Source organism: Alosa pseudoharengus, unplaced genomic scaffold (genome assembly GCF_046254945.1).
Source record: "Alosa pseudoharengus isolate Yale_2024_CS ecotype anadromous, Long Island Sound unplaced genomic scaffold, YU_APseudo_1.1 YU_APseudo_1.1_scf_1, whole genome shotgun sequence".
NCBI classification, from domain to species: Eukaryota; Metazoa; Chordata; class Actinopteri; order Clupeiformes; family Clupeidae; genus Alosa; species Alosa pseudoharengus.
In genome coordinates this window covers 22,008,026-22,025,096 of record NW_027468564.1, presented here as the reverse complement: position 1 = coordinate 22,025,096, position 17,071 = coordinate 22,008,026, and the positions used below count along the sequence as shown (strand labels likewise).

Below are 17,071 nucleotides of genomic sequence, written 5' to 3'. Positions count from 1 at the left end.
GAGTGCGCTTGAGAAATATTAAAACGGAGCAGATTGTGAATTTGGAGTTATTGGAGACGCCGCATGTCTGTGCTTCCAAGTTACAAGTTGCAGATCCGAAAATGAGAAAAGCTTTGGAGACAAAAGGACGACAGGTGGCAGATATCCCGATCCGAGGAATGGACATGGAAGAGCTCGGAATCCTGATCGGTGGAGATTACTACTGGAAGATAGTGACGGGCCAAATGGAGCGCATGAGTGACACGTTGGTGGCGATAGAGAGTATGTTCGGATAGCTGTCACAGGGGACGGCGATGGTGCTGAACACCACTGTAAGACCTTGGACATCAGTGTGGCAGAAGATATTGCGCTGTTTTTGGGAAACGGAGTCGATTGGAATCTACCCAGATAAAGAATCGCTTTCCATGGATGATGAAGCAATGAAAATGTTTCGTCAAACGTTGACTCACAAAGAAGGAAGGTATTAAGTCAGTTTGCCATGGAAAAATAATTCTATTAAATTGGCATCAAATTTGAATGTTGCTAAACGCAGATTTAAAAGTTTGACAATTTTTTTTAGCAAATATCAGACGATTTACGAGCGATATGATGCAGTGATTCAAGATTACTTGAATGAAGGAATAATAGAAGAAGTGACAGAAGAGATGTCAATAGGTCCAATCTATTACATGCCGCATCATGCTGTGGTTAAAGAAGAGAGAACTACAACTAAGGTTCGAATTGTGTTTGATGCATCGTCCCATGAGAGTAACAGTCCCTCTTTAAATCAGTGTCTACTTGCAGGCCCAAACTTGAACCCAGAACTCCTAAGCATCCTGTTGAAATTCCGTGAGCACAAAGTTGCACTTATGGCAGACATTACAAAAGCATTCCTGCAAATTTCATTGAACAAAGCAGATCGAGATGTTCTGAGATTTTTGTGGACCAAAGATAAGACATTTAGCAATGAGGAAGTCAATCTGATCACGCTGAGAAGTACCATTTGGAGTGTCATCAAGCCCTTTCCTGCTAGCAGCCACAATAAGACACCATCTCGACAGGTATGAAACCATCTACCCAGATATTGTGAAAATTATGAGAGAATGTCTCTATGTGGATGATCTGATCACAGGAGCAACAGACATAAAATCTGCTGAGAACATAGCAAGGAAAGCGAAGGAAATTCTGTCTACAGCAGGAATGGTGCTCTGCAAATGGAAAACCAACTCCAGTGAATTGCAAAGGGAATGGATGGACATGGATTTCACAGAGAGAGCAGTAATCAAAAGTCCATCCACATTAAAGGTACTTGGAATTGCTTGGAGAACGGATAAAGACGACTTCACCTTTGAAGTAGACGAATTGATACAATTTCTGAAAAATAAAGTTAACACAAAGCGCAGAGTGCTGCAATCGGCCACCAGACTGTTTGACCCTATTGGACTCCTATCCCCATTCACAATCAGACTGTTTGACCCTATTGGATTCCTATCCCCATTCACAATCAGAATCAACAGACTGTTTGACCCTTTTGGACTCCTATCCCCATTCACAATCAGACTGTTTGACCCTATTGGATTCCTATCCCCATTCACAATCAGAATCAACAGACTGTTTGACCCTATTGGACTCCTATCCCCATTCACAATCAGAATCAACAGACTGTTTGACCCTATTGGACTCCTATCCCCATTCACAATCAGAATCAACAGACTGTTTGACCCTATGGACTCCTATCCCCATTCACAATCAGACTGTTTGACCCTATTGGATTCCTATCCCCATTCACAATCAGAATCAACAGACTGTTTGACCCTATTGGACTCCTATCCCCATTCACAATCAGACTGTTTGACCCTATTGGATTCCTATCCCCATTCACAATCAGAATCAACAGACTGTTTGACCCTATTGGACTCCAATCGCCATTCACAATCAGACTGTTTGACCCTATTGGATTCCTATCCCCATTCACAATCAGAATCAACAGACTGTTTGACCCTATTGGATTCCTATCCCCATTCACAATCAGAATCAACAGACTGTTTGAACCTATTGGACTCCTATCCCCATTCACAATCAGAATCAACAGACTGTTTGACCCTATTGGATTCCTATCCCCATTCACAATCAAAATCAACAGACTGTTTGACCCTATTGGATTCCTATCCCCATTCACAATCAGACTGTTTGACCCTATTGGACTCCTATCCCCATTCACAATCAGAATCAACAGACTGTTTCACCCTATTGGACTCCTATCCCCATTCACAATCAGACTGTTTGACCCTATTGGATTCCTATCCCCATTCACAATCAGACTGTTTGACCCTATTGGACTCCTATCCCCATTCACAATCAGACTGTTTGACCCTATTGGATTCCTATCCCCATTCACAATCAGAATCAACAGACTGTTTGACCCTATTGGACTCCTATCCCCATTCACAATCAGAATCAACAGACTGTTTGACCCTATTGGACTCCTATCCCCATTCACAATCAGACTGTTTGACCCTATTGGATTCCTATCCCCATTCACAATCAGAATCAACAGACTGTTTGACCCTATTGGACTCCTATCCCCATTCACAATCAGACTGTTTGACCCTATTGGATTCCTATCCCCATTCACAATCAGAATCAACAGACTGTTTGACCCTATTGGATTCCTATCCCCATTCACAATCAGAATCAAATGCCTATTTCAAGAGCTGTGGCTTAAATGACTTGATTGGGATGAAGAATTACCAACAGATCTGTGTGAGAAATGGGAACAGTGGTGTGCAGAAATTCCGACTTTAAATCAGCTGTCAATTCAACGCCGCTATGACGCGACTCTGCCACAAGGTGAGCACAGTGTTGAAGGCAAGGAAGTTCATGTATTTTGCGATGCCAGTCAAACAGCTTATTGCACAGCATCATATTTAAGAATTGTAAAATCTGATGGAAATTGCACAAGTAGTTTAATTACTGCTCTAAAACCAGAGTCGCTCCTTTAAAACCAACAACATTACCCAGATTAGAGCTTCTAGGAGCAGTAATAGGAGTGAGACTTGGAAATTATGCCTTGACTCATTTGAAACTAGACAGAAGTCAATTGAAACTCTGGACAGACTCAATGATAACAATTCATTGGATTAAAAGCGGTGGAAACCATTCGTATCAAATCGAGTGTCAGAAATTCAAAGCTTAACTTTACCAGAAAACTGGAACCATTGTCGAGGGCAAGAAAATATAGCTGATTTAGGCACAAGAGGATTGTCGGTGGATCCAGCTGATTGCAGCAGAACTGTGGTGGAGCAGGCCACACTGTATGAGTCGTATTGATACACAGGAGAACCAAGATTTTTCGGAAACCCGCACTGAGATTGTTGAATGCAGTGTGCAAAATCAAATAGCTGCAACCAAGGTAACAGAAAATACCAGCCCGATTCTTGACTTAAGCAAATACAGTAACCTGCAAAGAGTTCTACGAATTACTGCATGGATGTATAGGTTCATTCATAATGTGCGAAGTGCAGAACAGCTAAAAGGAGAATTGAGCGCAGATGAGCTAAGAAATGCGGAAAGATATTGGATCTCAAACACACAGAATGAAAGTTTCTCTGCAGATATTGAGAATGTGCATGCTGGAAAAGATCTACACAAACACTCAAAACTACTAACACTCAATCCATTTATTGATGAATTCGGAATCTTGCGAGTTGGAGGACGCTTACAGAAAAGTGCGTTACCGCATGAAGTGAAACATCCATGGATTCTTCCAGCGCATCACAGGTTTTCGGAACTGCTTGTAAGAGCACACGAATAAGTTCTACATTCGGGAGTAAGGGACACCTTGACCCAAGTTAGAGAATCAAGTTGGATTTTGAGAGGACGGCAGCTGTCCAAGAAAGTAGTACTGAAGTGTTTGATGTGCCGTAAATCCAAAGTGAAGCCCAGCCAGCAGAGCGAAGCACCGCTACCAAGAGAGCGCATCACAGAGGCCCAACCATTTTAGGTAACCGGTGTTGATTTTGCCGGTCCATTACTAGTAAAGCCAAATCATCACAAAGTGTATATAGCTTTATTCACATGTGCAGTTACAAGAGCTATACATTTGGAATTGGTGTCAGACTTAAGCACAGAATCCTTTATTATGGCATTTAAGAGATTCATTGCGAGAAGAGAAATATGTAAAACCATCTATTCAGACGATGCCAAGACTTTTAAGAAGGCTGATAACGATCTAAAATTAATCGTTAAACTTATGAAAGGAAAGGAGTTGCAAAGTCTTTTCGCAGGAAAACAAATCATCTGGAAATACATTGTGGAGCGAGACACATGGTGGGGAGGATTTTGGGAGCGTCTGGTGAGATCTGTAAAAACCTGTATCCGTAAGATATTGGGTAAAGCCTGTTTGACATTTGAAGAACTACAAACGGTCATTACAGTGGTAATGTGGAAGCAGTGGTACAAGTGGAAGCGGTAATCAATTCACGACCACTAACGTATCTCTATCCAGATAGTGAAGATGTGTCACCGCTAATCCCTGCTCACTTTTTAGTAGGCAAGAGACTCACCGCTTTACCCCCTCAGAGAAGTCCTACAGATGTTCGAGGAGCGTACGCGCATTCCCTGACAAAGCGACTGAAATACCGTCAACGGATTATGGAATCCTTCTGGACCTGTTGGAGGAACGAATATCTTCTTCAGCTGAGGTCAGCCCACACAGTGAAGAAAGGTACTGATCTTACAGTTAAGGTTGGAGATATTGTGTTGATTCAAGAAGATAGAGTACCAAGGCACGTGTGGAAGCTAGGACGAGTTGAAGAATTGTTCATAGGAAGAGATGGTAATGATCTTGCCTAGTAAAAACATCAAATAACTTCCTGAGAAGACCAGTTCAGTTATTATATAACTTGGAATTGTGATTAATGAGCATTGTTCATCGGGCCAGAGTGTGTTGTGCCTTTTTCCCCGTTCTTTGTGTGAGCGCAGGTGCGTTAATTGGCCATCATGACGTCATGCTGGAGTTCCAATCCGAGCTTTCAGTCAACAGATAAAAGCGACCTGGACCTGTGCGTCGATGGAGTGGTTGGGTGCGCTATGTGCCGAAGTGCTTGCCAGTGTGAGAGGAGTGGTTGGGTGCACTATGTGAGAGGTGAGAGGAGTGGTTGGGTGCACTATGTGAGAGGAGTGGTTGGGTGCACTATGTGAGAGGAGTGGTTGGGTGCCAGTGTGAGAGGAGTGGTTGGGTGCGCTATGTGAGAGGAGTGGTTGGGTGCGCTATGTGAGAGGAGTGGTTGGGTGCACTATGTGAGAGGAGTGGTTGGGTGCGCTATGTGAGAGGAGTGGTTGGGTGCACTATGTGAGAGGAGTGGTTGGGTGCACTATGTGCCAGTGTGAGAGGAGTGGTTGGGTGCGCTATGTGAGAGGAGTGGATGGGTGCACTATGTGCCAGTGTGAGAGGAGTGGTTGGGTGCGCTATGTGAGAGGAGTGGTTGCCAGTGTGAGAGGAGTGGTTGGGTGCACTATGTGCACTATGTGCCAGTGTGAGAGGAGTGGTTGGGTGCACTATGTGAGAGGAGTGGTTGGGTGCCAGTGTGAGAGGAGTGGTTGGGTGCGCTATGTGAGAGGAGTGGTTGGGTGCGCTATGTGAGAGGAGTGGTTGGGTGCACTATGTGAGAGGAGTGGTTGGGTGCACTATGTGCCAGTGTGAGAGGAGTGGTTGGGTGCACTATGTGAGAGGAGTGGTTGGGTGCGCTATGTGAGAGGAGTGGTTGGGTGCGCTATGTGAGAGGAGTGGTTGGGTGCACTATGTGAGAGGAGTGGTTGGGTGCACTATGTGCCAGTGTGAGAGGAGTGGTTGGGTGCGCTATGTGAGAGGAGTGGTTGGGTGCACTATGTGCCAGTGTGAGAGAAGTGGTTGGGTGCACTATGTGCACTATGTGCCAGTGTGAGAGGAGTGGTTGGGTGTACTATGTGCCAGTGTGAGAGGAGTGGTTGGGTGCACTATGTGAGAGGAGTGGTTGGGTGCACTATGTGAGAGGAGTGGTTGGGTGCACTATGTGCCAGTGTGAGAGGAGTGGTTGGGTGCGCTATGTGAGAGGAGTGGTTGGGTGCACTATGTGAGAGGAGTGGTTGGGTGCGCTATGTGAGAGGAGTGGTTGGGTGCACTATGTGAGAGGAGTGGTTGGGTGCACTATGTGAGAGGAGTGGTTGGGTGCACTATGTGCTGAAGTGAGAGGAGTGGTTGGGTGCACTATGTGCTGAAGTGAGAGGAGTGGTTGGGTGCACTATGTGAGAGGAGTGGTTGGGTGCACTATGTGCTGAAGTGAGAGGAGTGGTTGGGTGCACTATGTGCTGAAGTGAGAGGAGTGGTTGGGTGCACTATGTGCTGAAGTGAGAGGAGTGGTTGGGTGCACTATGTGCCAGTGTGAGAGGAGTGGTTGGGTGCGCTATGTGAGAGGAGTGGTTGGGTGCACTATGTGAGAGGAGTGGTTGGGTGCGCTATGTGAGAGGAGTGGTTGGGTGCACTATGTGAGAGGAGTGGTTGGGTGCACTATGTGCCAGTGTGAGAGGAGTGGTTGGGTGCACTATGTGAGAGGAGTGGTTGGGTGCGCTATGTGAGAGGAGTGGTTGGGTGCGCTATGTGAGAGGAGTGGTTGGGTGCACTATGTGAGAGGAGTGGTTGGGTGCACTATGTGCCAGTGTGAGAGGAGTGGTTGGGTGCGCTATGTGAGAGGAGTGGTTGGGTGCACTATGTGCCAGTGTGAGAGAAGTGGTTGGGTGCACTATGTGCACTATGTGCCAGTGTGAGAGGAGTGGTTGGGTGTACTATGTGCCAGTGTGAGAGGAGTGGTTGGGTGCACTATGTGAGAGGAGTGGTTGGGTGCACTATGTGAGAGGAGTGGTTGGGTGCACTATGTGCCAGTGTGAGAGGAGTGGTTGGGTGCGCTATGTGAGAGGAGTGGTTGGGTGCACTATGTGAGAGGAGTGGTTGGGTGCGCTATGTGAGAGGAGTGGTTGGGTGCACTATGTGAGAGGAGTGGTTGGGTGCACTATGTGAGAGGAGTGGTTGGGTGCACTATGTGCTGAAGTGAGAGGAGTGGTTGGGTGCACTATGTGCTGAAGTGAGAGGAGTGGTTGGGTGCACTATGTGAGAGGAGTGGTTGGGTGCACTATGTGCTGAAGTGAGAGGAGTGGTTGGGTGCACTATGTGCTGAAGTGAGAGGAGTGGTTGGGTGCACTATGTGCTGAAGTGAGAGGAGTGGTTGGGTGCACTATGTGCCAGTGTGAGAGGAGTGGTTGGGTGCGCTATGTGAGAGGAGTGGTTGGGTGCACTATGTGAGAGGAGTGGTTGGGTGCGCTATGTGAGAGGAGTGGTTGGGTGCACTATGTGAGAGGAGTGGTTGGGTGCACTATGTGCCAGTGTGAGAGGAGTGGTTGGGTGCGCTATGTGAGAGGAGTGGTTGGGTGCACTATGTGAGAGGAGTGGTTGGGTGCGCTATGTGAGAGGAGTGGTTGGGTGCACTATGTGAGAGGAGTGGTTGGGTGCACTATGTGCTGAAGTGAGAGGAGTGGTTGGGTGCACTATGTGCTGAAGTGAGAGGAGTGGTTGGTGCACTATGTGCCAGTGTGAGAGGAGTGGTTGGGTGCGCTATGTGAGAGGAGTGGTTGGGTGCACTATGTGAGAGGAGTGGTTGGGTGCACTATGTGAGAGGAGTGGTTGGGTGCACTATGTGCCAGTGTGAGAGGAGTGGTTGGGTGCGCTATGTGAGAGGAGTGGTTGGGTGCACTATGTGAGAGGAGTGGTTGGGTGCACTATGTGAGAGGAGTGGTTGGGTGCACTATGTGAGAGGAGTGGTTGGGTGCACTATGTGCCAGTGTGAGAGGAGTGGTTGGGTGCACTATGTGAGGGGAGTGGTTGGGTGCACTATGTGAGAGGAGTGGTTGGGTGCACTATGTGAGAGGAGTGGTTGGGTGCACTATGTGCCAGTGTGAGAGGAGTGGTTGGGTGCGCTATGTGAGAGGAGTGGTTGGGTGCGCTATGTGAGAGGAGTGGTTGGGTGCACTATGTGCCAGTGTGAGAGGAGTGGTTGGGTGCACTATGTGCCAGTGTGAGAGGAGTGGTTGGGTGCACTATGTGCCAGTGTGAGAGGAGTGGTTGGGTGCACTATGTGAGAGGAGTGGTTGGGTGCACTATGTGAGAGGAGTGGTTGGGTGCACTATGTGCTGAAGTGAGAGGAGTGGTTGGGTGCACTATGTGAGAGGAGTGGTTGGGTGCACTATGTGAGAGGAGTGGTTGGGTGCACTATGTGAGAGGAGTGGTTGGGTGCACTATGTGCCAGTGTGAGAGGAGTGGTTGGGTGCGCTATGTGAGAGGAGTGGTTGGGTGCACTATGTGAGAGGAGTGGTTGGGTGCGCTATGTGAGAGGAGTGGTTGGGTGCACTATGTGAGAGGAGTGGTTGGGTGCACTATGTGCTGAAGTGAGAGGAGTGGTTGGGTGCACTATGTGCTGAAGTGAGAGGAGTGGTTGGGTGCACTATGTGAGAGGAGTGGTTGGGTGCACTATGTGCTGAAGTGAGAGGAGTGGTTGGGTGCACTATGTGCTGAAGTGAGAGGAGTGGTTGGGTGCACTATGTGCTGAAGTGAGAGGAGTGGTTGGGTGCGCTATATGCCAGTGTGAGAGGAGTGGTTGGGTGCGCTATGTGAGAGGAGTGGTTGGGTGCACTATGTGAGAGGAGTGGTTGGGTGCGCTATGTGAGAGGAGTGGTTGGGTGCACTATGTGAGAGGAGTGGTTGGGTGCACTATGTGCCAGTGTGAGAGGAGTGGTTGGGTGCGCTATGTGAGAGGAGTGGTTGGGTGCACTATGTGAGAGGAGTGGTTGGGTGCACTATGTGCTGAAGTGAGAGGAGTGGTTGGGTGCACTATGTGCTGAAGTGAGAGGAGTGGTTGGTGCACTATGTGCCAGTGTGAGAGGAGTGGTTGGGTGCGCTATGTGAGAGGAGTGGTTGGGTGCACTATGTGAGAGGAGTGGTTGGGTGCACTATGTGAGAGGAGTGGTTGGGTGCACTATGTGCCAGTGTGAGAGGAGTGGTTGGGTGCGCTATGTGAGAGGAGTGGTTGGGTGCACTATGTGAGAGGAGTGGTTGGGTGCACTATGTGAGAGGAGTGGTTGGGTGCACTATGTGCCAGTGTGAGAGGAGTGGTTGGGTGCACTATGTGAGGGGAGTGGTTGGGTGCACTATGTGAGGGGAGTGGTTGGGTGCACTATGTGAGAGGAGTGGTTGGGTGCACTATGTGAGAGGAGTGGTTGGGTGCACTATGTGCCAGTGTGAGAGGAGTGGTTGGGTGCGCTATGTGAGAGGAGTGGTTGGGTGCGCTATGTGAGAGGAGTGGTTGGGTGCACTATGTGAGAGGAGTGGTTGGGTGCACTATGTGCCAGTGTGAGAGGAGTGGTTGGGTGCACTATGTGAGAGGAGTGGTTGGGTGCACTATGTGCTGAAGTGAGAGGAGTGGTTGGGTGCACTATGTGCTGAAGTGAGAGGAGTGGTTGGGTGCACTATGTGCTGAAGTGAGAGGAGTGGTTGGTTGCACTATGTGCTGAAGTGAGAGGAGTGGTTGGGTGCACTATGTGCTGAAGTGAGAGGAGTGGTTGGGTGCACTATGTGCCAGTGTGAGAGGAGTGGTTGGGTGCGCTATGTGAGAGGAGTGGTTGGGTGCACTATGTGAGAGGAGTGGTTGGGTGCGCTATGTGAGAGGAGTGGTTGGGTGCACTATGTGAGAGGAGTGGTTGGGTGCACTATGTGCCAGTGTGAGAGGAGTGGTTGGGTGCGCTATGTGAGAGGAGTGGTTGGGTGCACTATGTGAGAGGAGTGGTTGGGTGCGCTATGTGAGAGGAGTGGTTGGGTGCACTATGTGAGAGGAGTGGTTGGGTGCACTATGTGCTGAAGTGAGAGGAGTGGTTGGGTGCACTATGTGCTGAAGTGAGAGGAGTGGTTGGTGCACTATGTGCCAGTGTGAGAGGAGTGGTTGGGTGCGCTATGTGAGAGGAGTGGTTGGGTGCACTATGTGAGAGGAGTGGTTGGGTGCACTATGTGAGAGGAGTGGTTGGGTGCACTATGTGCCAGTGTGAGAGGAGTGGTTGGGTGCGCTATGTGAGAGGAGTGGTTGGGTGCACTATGTGAGAGGAGTGGTTGGGTGCACTATGTGAGAGGAGTGGTTGGGTGCACTATGTGAGAGGAGTGGTTGGGTGCACTATGTGCCAGTGTGAGAGGAGTGGTTGGGTGCACTATGTGAGGGGAGTGGTTGGGTGCACTATGTGAGAGGAGTGGTTGGGTGCACTATGTGAGAGGAGTGGTTGGGTGCACTATGTGCCAGTGTGAGAGGAGTGGTTGGGTGCGCTATGTGAGAGGAGTGGTTGGGTGCGCTATGTGAGAGGAGTGGTTGGGTGCACTATGTGCCAGTGTGAGAGGAGTGGTTGGGTGCACTATGTGCCAGTGTGAGAGGAGTGGTTGGGTGCACTATGTGCCAGTGTGAGAGGAGTGGTTGGGTGCACTATGTGAGAGGAGTGGTTGGGTGCACTATGTGAGAGGAGTGGTTGGGTGCACTATGTGCTGAAGTGAGAGGAGTGGTTGGGTGCACTATGTGAGAGGAGTGGTTGGGTGCACTATGTGAGAGGAGTGGTTGGGTGCACTATGTGAGAGGAGTGGTTGGGTGCACTATGTGCCAGTGTGAGAGGAGTGGTTGGGTGCGCTATGTGAGAGGAGTGGTTGGGTGCACTATGTGAGAGGAGTGGTTGGGTGCGCTATGTGAGAGGAGTGGTTGGGTGCACTATGTGAGAGGAGTGGTTGGGTGCACTATGTGCTGAAGTGAGAGGAGTGGTTGGGTGCACTATGTGCTGAAGTGAGAGGAGTGGTTGGGTGCACTATGTGAGAGGAGTGGTTGGGTGCACTATGTGCTGAAGTGAGAGGAGTGGTTGGGTGCACTATGTGCTGAAGTGAGAGGAGTGGTTGGGTGCACTATGTGCTGAAGTGAGAGGAGTGGTTGGGTGCGCTATATGCCAGTGTGAGAGGAGTGGTTGGGTGCGCTATGTGAGAGGAGTGGTTGGGTGCACTATGTGAGAGGAGTGGTTGGGTGCGCTATGTGAGAGGAGTGGTTGGGTGCACTATGTGAGAGGAGTGGTTGGGTGCACTATGTGCCAGTGTGAGAGGAGTGGTTGGGTGCGCTATGTGAGAGGAGTGGTTGGGTGCACTATGTGAGAGGAGTGGTTGGGTGCACTATGTGCTGAAGTGAGAGGAGTGGTTGGGTGCACTATGTGCTGAAGTGAGAGGAGTGGTTGGTGCACTATGTGCCAGTGTGAGAGGAGTGGTTGGGTGCGCTATGTGAGAGGAGTGGTTGGGTGCACTATGTGAGAGGAGTGGTTGGGTGCACTATGTGAGAGGAGTGGTTGGGTGCACTATGTGCCAGTGTGAGAGGAGTGGTTGGGTGCGCTATGTGAGAGGAGTGGTTGGGTGCACTATGTGAGAGGAGTGGTTGGGTGCACTATGTGAGAGGAGTGGTTGGGTGCACTATGTGCCAGTGTGAGAGGAGTGGTTGGGTGCACTATGTGAGGGGAGTGGTTGGGTGCACTATGTGAGGGGAGTGGTTGGGTGCACTATGTGAGAGGAGTGGTTGGGTGCACTATGTGAGAGGAGTGGTTGGGTGCACTATGTGCCAGTGTGAGAGGAGTGGTTGGGTGCGCTATGTGAGAGGAGTGGTTGGGTGCGCTATGTGAGAGGAGTGGTTGGGTGCACTATGTGAGAGGAGTGGTTGGGTGCACTATGTGCCAGTGTGAGAGGAGTGGTTGGGTGCACTATGTGCCAGTGTGAGAGGAGTGGTTGGGTGCACTATGTGCCAGTGTGAGAGGAGTGGTTGGGTGCACTATGTGAGAGGAGTGGTTGGGTGCACTATGTGAGAGGAGTGGTTGGGTGCACTATGTGCTGAAGTGAGAGGAGTGGTTGGGTGCACTATGTGAGAGGAGTGGTTGGGTGCACTATGTGAGAGGAGTGGTTGGGTGCACTATGTGCCAGTGTGAGAGGAGTGGTTGGGTGCACTATGTGAGAGGAGTGGTTGGGTGCACTATGTGCCAGTGTGAGAGGAGTGGTTGGGTGCTGTGCCGAAGTGCTTGCCAGTGTGAGAGGAGTGGTTGGCTGCGCAGTAACTCAAACATGTGACCGCAGCGCCGGATTTGAAAATGGACAATGAAATATTTAGCCTCTTTCTTGTTTTCTCTTTTTTGTATATAGTTAATCAATAAATCTTTTGAAGAACATTTTTGACTTGTCCACAAGTGAAATTCCACCACACACACACACACACCTCTACAGGGAAGGCATACTCAAAAACATTCAAATGTTCTAAATCAAATGTTGACAGGAAATTAAATGAATAACTAATTAAACTGAAAATATGAATTATGGCTCTCTCTCACTCTCTACCCCTCTCTCTCCCTCTCTCTCTCTCTCTCTACCCCTCTCTGTCTCTCTCCATCTCTCTCTTTCGCTCTCTCTCACTCTCTCTCTCCACCCCTCTCTCTCTCTCTTTCGCTCTCTCTCACTCTCTCTACCCCTCTCTCTCTCTTTCTCTCTCTCTCTACCCCTCTCTCTCTCTCTCACTCTCTCTACCCCTCTCTCTCTCTCACTCTCTTTACCCCTCTCTCACTCTCTCTCTCGCTCTCTCTCTTTCACTCTCTCACTCTCTCTCTTTCGCTCTCTCTATCTCTCTCTCTCTCTCTCTCTCTCTCTCTCTCTTTCGCTCTCTCTCTCACTCTCTCTACCCCTCTCTTCTCTCTCCCTCTCTCTCTCTTTCGCTCTCTCTCTCACTCTCTCTCTCTCTCCACCCCTCTCGCTCTCTCTCCCTCTCTCTCCCCCTCTCTCTATCTCTCTCTTTCTCCATCCCTCTCTCCCCTTCCTTCTCTCTCAGCCTCCGGTGCTTCTGTGAGGAGGGGCAGGTGCGTGAGGGCTTCTGGGTTCTGTAGTCCTCATCCCGCCAGAGCAGCTGCTGGGACTACAATTCCCACAATTCCCAGCATCCGTGAGGAGCCCTTCTGGAAACGCTTTTGTTGTGTCAATGCCATTATTCTCATGTGTGTCAATATCTTCCTGTATGCCTATTATGCATAACACACACACACACACACACACACACATATACACACACACACAATGCCATTATTCTCATGTGTGTCAATATCTTCCTGTATGCCTATTATGCATAACACACACACTCACACACACACACACACACACATGTGTGTATACACACACACACACACACACACACACACACACATATACACACGCACACACACACACACATACATACACACACACACATATACACACACACATATACACACGCACACACACACATATACACACGCATACACACACACACATACATATACACACACACATATACACACATACACACGCACACACACACATACACATACACACATATACACACACACACACACATATACACACACACACACATACACACACATAGAGTTGAAACCCAATATGATGCCAAAATAGAGTGTTGACTGTGTAATATATATATTGCTGTGTATTTGTCAGTGTTTAAACACACACACTCACACACACATACATGCACGCACACACACACACACATATTGTATTTGGGTTTATGTAGTGATATTTGTTATGCTGTGATGTTTTAATGTTTGTAATCCCCACAACACACACACACACACACAGACATTGTGTATTGTTGAGTTTTCATTTGAAATAAATGTTTCTAACTGGACATGCGTGTGTGTGTGACTGTGTGGGAGAGAGAGTGTGTGTGTGAGAGAGACAAAGAGTGTGTGTGAGAGAGAGAGAGTGTGTGTGTGTGTGTGTGTGTGTGTGAGAAAGAGAGAGAGTGAGAGAGAGAGACCAGATCAGATCCCAGCTGTAAAACACACACAAACACACACACACACACACACACACACACATATAGACCTAGACACACACACACACACACACACACACTCCATTGTCATCACCTTGGGGCTCTTTAATCTTTACTAGTTCACCACTCCCTGCCCAACCCTACATAGACCTACACACACACACATGCGCACACACACGCACACACACACACATGCGCACACACACACATGCGCACACACACACACACCACACACCCCCACACACATACAAACACATAAACACACACACACACATGCGCACACACACGCACACACACACACATGCGCACACACACACATGCGCACACACACACACACCACACACCCCCACACACATACAAACACATAAACACACACACACACATGCGCACACACACACACACACACACACATGCACACACACACACATATGCACACACCACACACATACAAACACACACACCCCCCACACATACAAACACATACACACACATACAAACAAACACATAAACACACACACATATTCACACACCACACCCCCCCACACACATACAAACACATACGCACACACACACGCACAGACACACACATACACACAGCACACACACACTAACACACACACAAACACACATACGCATGCATACACACACACACACTCTCTCACACCCACAAAGAGAAAGTGTTACATAAACACAATCACACACACACACACACACACACACACACACACACACCTACAGTTAAATAAACACACACACACACACAAATATAAAAGTAAAAGACAGGTCAACAAAAAAGTTAAGTGTCACACATAAACACACACACAAACACACACTCACACACACACACATAGTCAACAGATGTGCCTATAGGACATGACTCATAACCTTGCTGCCAACACATACACACACACACAGTTGAGCTGCTGTCAGGTGGTTTTATTTATTAGCAAAGCTCTGAATCTCAGCTCAGTGGTGAACACACACACACACACACATAGTGAACACACATGCACACACACACACACACACACACAAATATGTGTTTAAGTGTCACACATAAACAAACTCTATCTCACACATACACATAGTGAACACACACACACACAGTGAACACACACACACGCACACACATATGGAAACAAACTAAGCATGATTTTCTGAACTGGTGATTTTGACATCGTCAATTTTACCCCCATAACTTTTGACAGCTGAAAATAAAATGAGACACAATGAACAGAAAGCCTCTACAGTGTGCTTAATGGCCATGTAGGCCATGTAGGCCTGTTAATCACATTAATGTATGAATAGAGCTAGCCTAGCCATATGAGCTAGCCTGTTAATCACATTAATGTATGAATAGAGCTAGCCTAGCCATATGAGCTAGCCTGCTAATCACATTAATGTATGAAAATAAAGTTGAATGTTAATGGCCATGTAGGCTAGCCTGTTAATCACATTAATGTATGAAAATAAAGTTGAATGTTAATGGCCATGTAGGCTAGCCTGTTAATCACATTAATGTATGAAAATAAAGTTGAATGTTATTGAAGGAGAGTTATTGAACACTGCTATTCCCTGAAGATGAGTCAGATGAAGGCTACAGTTATGTTGGCCATTCATCTACAATTGCTTTTCTTATGGATGCCAGAAACTGCATATTACACTACGACAGTTTGTAAGGGTAAAGCCTGCTGTCACAAGTGTTGGGCCAATTCCATAAGCTATAGGCTACAACATCATGTTTTTGGCCAGGTCCATAAGCTATAGGCTACAACAAGCATGTTTTGGGCCAATTCCATAAGCTATAGGCTACAACAGCATGTTTTGGGCCAGGTCCATAAGCTATAGGCTACAGCAGTAGGTTTTGGGCCAGGTCCATAAGCTATAGGCTACAACAAGCATGTTTTGGGCCAGGTCCATAAGCTATAGGCTACAACAAGCATGTTTTGGGGCAGGTCCATAAGCTATAGGCTACAACAGCATGTTTTGGGGCAGGTCCATAAGCTATAGGCTACAGCAGTAGGTTTTGGGCCAGGTCCATAAGCTATAGGCTACAACAAGCATGTTTTGGGCCAGTTCCATAAGCTATAGGCTACAACAAGCATGTTTTGGGCCAGGTTCATAAGCTATAGGCTACAGCAGTAGGTTTTGGGCCAGGTCCATAAGCTATAGGCTACTGTTTTGGGCCAGTTCCATAAGCTATAGGCTACAACAAGCATGTTTTGGGCCAGGTCCATAAGCTATAGGCTACAACAAGCATGTTTTGGGCCAGGTCCATAAGCTATAGGCTACAGCAGTAGGTTTTGGGCCAGGTCTATAAGCTATAGGCTACTGTTTTGGGCCAGTTCCATAAGCTATAGGCTACAACAAGCATGTTTTGGCCCAGGTCCATAAGCTATAGGCTACAACAAGCATGTTTTGGGCCAGGTCCATAAGCTATAGGCTACAGCAGTAGGTTTTGGGCCAGGTCCATAAGCTATAGGCTACTGTTTTGGGCCAGTTCCATAAGCTATAGGCTACAACAAGCATGTTTTGGGCCAGGTCCATAAGCTATAGGCTACAGCAGTAGGTTTTGGGCCAGGTCCATAAGCTATAGGCTACAGCAGTAGGTTTTGGGCCAGGTCCATAAGCTATAGGCTACTGTTTTGGGCCAGTTCCATAAGCTATAGGCTACAACAAGCATGTTTTGGGCCAGGTCCATAAGCTATAGGCTACAGCAGTAGGTTTTGGGCCAGGTCCATAAGCTATAGGCTACAACAGCAAAGTTTTGGGCCAGGTCCATAAGCTATAGGTTACAACAAGCATGTTTCGGGCCAGGTCCATAAGCTATAGGCTACAGCATTAGGTTTTGGGCCAGGTCCATAAGCTACAGGCTACAACAAGCATGTTTTGGGCCAGTTCCATAAGCTATAGGCTACAACAAGCATGTTTTGGGCCAGGTCCATAAGCTATAGGCTACAGCAGCATGTTTTGGGCCAGTTCCATAAGCTATAGGCTACAGCAGCAAAGTTTTGGGCCAGGTCCATAAGCTATAGGCTACAGCAGTGATTCTTAAACTAGGGGTCGCGACCCCAAATGGGGTCGCCAAAAACTTCCGTGGGGTCGCCAATTATTTTCTGTATTCAGTCTGAAATTATTAT

The 17,071-nt window shown here is 48.2% G+C and overlaps 1 protein-coding gene across 2 annotated transcripts in view; it reads left to right on the top strand.

Annotated features, from left to right (window-relative positions):
* Positions 1–13,299, top strand: part of slc5a10 (solute carrier family 5 member 10) — a 139,469-nt gene extending 126,170 nt beyond the window's left edge. For both annotated transcript variants that reach the window (XM_076284496.1, XM_076284487.1), the window contains exon 15: positions 12,933–13,299. In XM_076284496.1, coding sequence (XP_076140611.1) covers positions 12,933–13,132 — 200 coding nt within the window. In that variant the 3' untranslated portion in view covers positions 13,133–13,299. The remainder of the gene's footprint in view (positions 1–12,932) is intronic.
* The last annotated feature ends 3,772 nt before the right edge of the window (positions 13,300–17,071 follow it).